Raw genomic sequence first — 6,105 nt, 5'->3', positions numbered from 1 at the left:
GCAGGTGGCGCCCCCACAAAACGCCAACGAAAGACAGCACTGTAGCCGTTGCTATCCGTGCCGTTGCCATCCGTAGCCGATATTGATCAAAAAACACATGAGCACTGGCTGCCATTTTGGCCTTGTTCTGTTCTCGTGCGGTGGCGTGAGCACTACCGCAGCAGTGAAGTTTTCGTGCGTGGTTTTTATCACCAACACCATGGCACCAAACAGGCGGTGCCATTATAGTGTCGCCTTCAAGCGGAAAGTTATACTCGCTGCAGAGCAGTCGTCAAATCTTCAAGCCGGGCGGGACTTCGGCGGCTGATCCCGGGCTGGCGTTGCATATGTCTCCTCGCCCAAACGCCAGCTCGGGATCAGCCTGAGCGGGTTCCTGGCAATAAATGTCGTTTGCGTGCTGTACCTCTTGTTCGCAGTTGTTTTTTTGGCCGGCCTACAATCGAGGTAAGTTTTTTTTTTTTTTCTGTGACCTTCAACTTTCGGGTCTCGGCTTAGAATCGTGGCCGGCCTAGATTCGAGTAAATACGGTATCAGTGTGTGCTGTTTGAAGGCAACCAATCTATTCAATTTTACGGAAAAGAATGCGTAATGAATCCTCAATTTTACGAAAAAGTAGGCATACACGAAGTATGACTTAGCTGGAAGAGGAAAAGGGCTAACAATGACGACCTATGGCGAACGACACATTGCCTTAGTTATTTGGAGTGAGTGCCGAAGTTGTAGCCAAAATGTGAGCATTCTCACATTTTGCAAACTGCACCACACAGACACATATATATAAAAGAAAAGATAACCCCAGGGCAAGCACTTTGATTTTAAAGCTCTTTCTCTCTCTAGCATTCAGATGCTGACAAGACCCTTCGGTTAAGACTAGAGTAAAAACATAAGAACAGGCCACGCAAGGTGGTGAAAGAAATAGTAACGACTACACTTCATAGCAAAGCTCACAGCATCACATATTCATAAAAAATGAGTACGTCTGAAGGAGCAATTACGTTAAAAAAAAGAAGACATCTGACCAGCTACAATAATTGCGCAAGACCTACCTTGTGTACGCTTGAGAAATACTCAATAGGAGAATCGCCATCAAGCGTCGGACAAACGCTCGACAAAAGCCATCGAGCAATATTCTGCAGTAACTGCATTAGGCGGCGTGCAGAAATTCTCCCCAACTTAAACATATTGCAGCATTAACAGTCAGTTCACAACAAACAGAAAAGGGCCATATAACATAAAACATCACTACACAACGCGCATAAAAGAAAAAAATTCACTAATCTTTGAAGAAAATTTTGTTCAACACAATATCATGACATCATCTCAGGGTCTTATGTTTCTACTATAATGAAGTGCAGAACTTCTGCAGCAATGTTGCTTAAAAGAGAACGTCAAAAATAAAATGGTATCTTGCGATAAATTCAGGCAGCACAAAGGACCCTAGATTTTCTTTTTTTTTTCAATTTACAAAAAACAGTGATAGGAATAAGTGTTCAATGATAAAGAAAAGTGACAAAATCTCAAAAGTCGGTAAAAGTCCAATACTTCATGCTCATTCTTGAAGCACTTAGGTCGATTATAAGCGCACCAGACAGTGCCCCTCAAAGGAATGTATCAATGTCCACTGGATTCACAGGTGCCATAAAAATGAGGCTGGTTTTAACAGGTGCTCATTTGTGAAACGTCTTACCAGTAAAATTAAAAATAAAACAACCATACAGCGCTGTCCTTAAAACGTTTTCGAACAGGAAGAAGCAATTACCTTTATCACAGGCACAGCCTGTATTATCACAGCAGCACCTTGGCACAGCAGGTCGATTGATAAGATTGAGCCTTGGCACAGTCACCGTCCAAGCAGATGCAGCTGTGACTTCGTTTGTCATTAAAATGGCAAAGGAACAAAATGGCAAAAAAAGTCCTGATGAGCCCACAATGAATTGCTTTGGTCAGTGTCTCGTCCTGTCTGGTTCAGCCCTCGCAGCTGTTTGAGAACAAAAAAGAAGAAGCAGAAGAAAGGCGCACACGTCGCACTTTAGATCAAGTGCCTCTGGATGGCTGCTTAAGGCAACACAAGAGAAAAGCAAATGCAAATATATATGTATACATAAATGTACATATATCTATATATACTTATGTATATATATGTTTGTAAACAAGAAAACAAATGCATCACTCGAAACCTAGCCAAGTGCATTGCAATATCACAAAGACTGAATGTACAGCAGAGCTACAAAATGATGCGGAAGAAAACACTGCCGACGCCTTCAGTTGCAGTCATTCCACACACAGCAAAACCAACTTAATGAACCCGTCTCTTCAAGGACCTGAGATAAGCTAGTGAAAACCTCTACCAAGATCCACTTTCAACGGCAAAAGCCTGGTTGTTTAGGCTAGTTGGTTTGAGTATCTTGGAAGTGCGGTGCAAAAAAAGGGAAGGAAAACACAACAGACGGGACTGTAGCACCAGTCCCATCTGTTGTGTCGTCCGTGTCTTTTTTGAGCTGTTTCCAAGAAATTCCACTTCCTTTGTGCACTTTTCAGATGACACCTTGAAGGACAAAGCTAGCAAATGTACCACTGCAACCCAAACGATCATTACAACACATAATAATTTAGTACCAACGACCACAGCACTGCAGTGTCGCACACTGACTGCAACATTTTTAAAAGCGCCATTCCATGTCCCACCAAGCTCCCTAGCAACACAGACTGCACCTTGGCAACAGCACAAGCGACCAAAAACAGCAGAAAGTGCAGTTATGGTATGCGAACATGCAAAACAGCAGAGGACAATGCAAAACAGCATCTCAGGGTGAAACAATAGTAATGAATTTGTGACAAACACCGACAGGAATTGCACCGTTAGCAGCAGAAACATGCAAAGCACAGTTATACAGTCACCATTCCCATTCTCTGATGCACCAAACACTTCAACAGTTGGCGCAGTGTAGGAGCGACACCAGTATCGCAGGAAGCTCTTATGTGACAGGGCAACAACTTTGCTCAGGTAATCATAACTGCTAGCAGCTGCCATGGTGCTACACAATTCCTCACAATGAAAGCGACACAGCACAGTGGAGCCCACCAAAGCTGGTAGCACACAATGAATCAAGCGAGTGCTAAATGCAAGCCACAATCACTACAAGCACCTCGATTCACCAACAGTTTGCACGGCTGTTCCGTGAGCACTCTCAATAGCCCCTGAAGACACTCATGCTGAACTTATGAAGGCTTTGCCCAGGCCTGTAAAATGCCAGAGCCCAGCCTCGCAACACACCTGTTGAGCTGCCGCAATTACCTGATTCTAACGCGCATTCGATTTTTATAATCGTGACTAAAAAAATGGCTGAAGCTTAACTTGGTTAACCCTGGTCAGATGCGAAGCATATTGATGGCTAGGCTTGTTAATACATGGCTTTCCTTGGTTGAATACTTGATCATTTTAATACAACCACTAGAAGCCTTCGTCGTGGGGGAAGACAACGGCATGGCTACAGCGGAACGCCGACTAACCCTGAGACGCGCGTTGGGTGGGCGCCTGGATTGCCACGGAAGCCGCGTCCGCCTGCCCGGTGGAGCGAGCGTTTCACCTACACCGAGTGTGAACGCGCATTCGAAATGCGCGGGAATGCCGCTCGAGGACATTCCGGTGTCTGGGCGATGGCATCGTTCTCCCTCTCCCAGCGCGTGACGGCGATCTGTTGTGACGTCATGTGTCACGTGGTATGTCACGTGGTGTGTCGTCACTGTACCACGTGGTCTGCACGGCGTGCAACCACAGCGACGGCGCGAGGTGGACCCTCATCTTCCTCTGTCGTGACGTCATGTGTCACGTGGTGTGCACGGCACGTAACCACGGCGAAGGGCTGTAGTGTACCTCTAGTAATATGCTTCGCATAAAAGCACGATTTGTGCGGAACCGTGAGCCAGCGTTCATATCTGTTTCTGTGTCACTCCTTGTTGCTCTCCAGACAATTCTCCTTTGCTGTCGTCACAGCGAGCAGACCTCGGAGCAACAGACGCACATCAATGCAGCTGCAAAGCCAGAGGCTGGAGGCAAATGGAGATAGAGGGTGGTAACACAGCGCAGGTTCCATGTTTTCCACACTCGTGTTTGGCCCATACGACTAGCCTGGTGAGCGTCAAAGCAAAATGTCAACGATCCCGTATGTTTAGGATTCCAGCGCAACTCATGCTCCAGAGATTATTGGGAGTAAATTCACTAACAGGAAGTTTTCTCTTGCCCTATCTACTGCTCGTATCAGAAAATGACTGCAACTGCGAATGAGCTGGGTAAATAACACATAGTTCAAATTTTCATCACCGGAACAAATTTGCATGCACACTTCCAATTTTTCTTTGCACACATGGAGCTCCATGCATCCTGGTGAGAGCAGGACATCGGCTCTCCAGCTCGGTCCCGCAATTTCAGACAGCCATTAATGTAAAAAAGAGGCAGTTGGACCTAACATCTACACGATGCCAACTATGCCAATTGCCAACATTCTAGAAAGGCTTTCTGGCATGCTGAGACGACAAAGACGCTGGGGCTGTTTGTAGCGTGGCTCCCGTTTTGAATCTAATTATAAAGCACATGCCGTTTTGAGGCTCAATTTTCATGACAAACAGCGAGCATTAGAATTGGGTAAATACAGCATGCCCACAGTAAGATACCTGTGTTGTGCAGTAGCGATGGCATTTTATGGGTGTAAGCAAACCTCCACAGGTTCCAGGAAATAGTGTTCAGTTGCCATTGAGAGAAATGCTACGCTGGGGGGCTGTGCCCACTATTTTCAAACATCATATAAAGCATGACTGTTAGTTGCAACAAGGGTGCACACAATGCAGCACAACACAACTTCCATAGACAGGAACGCTATGCGGCACCCATGCCACTATTTAGTTCTGAAGTCAAAAGCATCAGAGTTAGATACAACAAGCACACAGAAAATACACACAAAATGCTCCACAACACAAATGCAAGAGAGACAGAAAGATATATGAGCTATATACCATACTTACTCGCATAATGATCGCACTTTTTTTTTCAAAAAATTGAGGCAAATTTAGGGCTGCGATCATCACGTGGGGTAAAGTTTTCACAAAAAATTTTTGAGCCCCGAAAACGCAAACAAGTTGCTGGTCAGACTACCCTCCCTTGTCGCTCGGGCGCGCTACCCGCGGTTACGCCACTAAATGCGTTATCGCAAACCTAGCTCGGCGATCTCGGCTTACGTCGTTAACCAAGAAGAAGCGCACGAGCTGGCTCGCTTCAAGAACATACTTTCTTTGCACTAAATCACGTTCCAAGCGCAACGCATCAAAAGAGGCAGTGTGTATAGTGCGGCGCGACGGCGCTTTTATGCAGCCTTTGATCTCGTCCGATGGCGCAGCAACAGTGTACAACAGCAACGTCCCATGGCGCTCAATGTATGCATTTTACCGCCATTACACCGAAAAATGTCCGGTCCTTGCCGCATCGTTAAAGTAGGCGACAAATTCGGAACGCTCGCAGCACCAGATTTCGCGAGTTTACCGCAATGATGCCGCCCGCGAGCGCGGCAGACGACGGCGCTCTGTACTCCCTAGTCGTCGCTAGGCCTAACTTGTTTCGTATCGAAGCCACAGTGGATGGCGCTTTTGAACTGACCAACGCTATAATGAATGTTCTACTTATAGTGCTGCCTTACTGACAACCTAATTGTTTTGTATTAAAAGAAATATATACAATCGATTTCAGCGACGCCTTAGCAGCGGAGCTGGCGTGCAAGCAGATCGGGTCACTCGCGCTGCAACGCGGCTGCGAACATAAAACTAGCTTGTATCGCAGTTATTACTCCTACCAGCAACTTGGTATAGGCCAGCGATCCTCAAGGAAGATTCATTCTTGACGTTCCCGTACCCCAGGGCTTATTATTTACGTGAACAATGAAGTTTAGCCGGATCACCGCGTCACTTCGTTGCACCGCAACCCAGAATGGTGGCGAGCATTGCGACAACGGCGAACCGTGATTCGAGATTACCGCAGATAAGTTTGGTATCCGCGATTAAGCATAACCGCATTTGGACTGCCCGTGTGACTGCAGGTCCAGCCAACAAGCGGCTGCC

General features: G+C 46.4%; 1 protein-coding gene across 3 annotated transcripts in view; it reads right to left on the bottom strand.

Annotated features, from left to right (window-relative positions):
• Nucleotides 1-1,523: 1,523 nt before the first annotated feature.
• The window catches only part of LOC149362495 (cationic amino acid transporter 2-like), a 117,307-nt gene continuing 112,725 nt past the window's right edge, over nucleotides 1,524-6,105 (bottom strand). For all 3 annotated transcript variants that reach the window (XM_089573076.1, XM_089573074.1, XM_089573075.1), the window contains one exon: nucleotides 1,524-1,978. In XM_089573076.1, coding sequence (XP_089429202.1) covers nucleotides 1,944-1,978 — 35 coding nt within the window. In that variant the 3' untranslated portion in view covers nucleotides 1,524-1,943. The remainder of the gene's footprint in view (nucleotides 1,979-6,105) is intronic.

The sequence above is a fragment of the Amblyomma mixtum genome, chromosome 2 (assembly GCF_055824585.1).
Source record: "Amblyomma mixtum isolate Tamu chromosome 2, ASM5582458v1, whole genome shotgun sequence".
Taxonomy (NCBI): Eukaryota; Metazoa; Arthropoda; class Arachnida; order Ixodida; family Ixodidae; genus Amblyomma; species Amblyomma mixtum.
The sequence above is the reverse complement of the archived record's forward strand: the minus strand, read 5'-3'. Positions and strand labels throughout refer to the sequence as shown.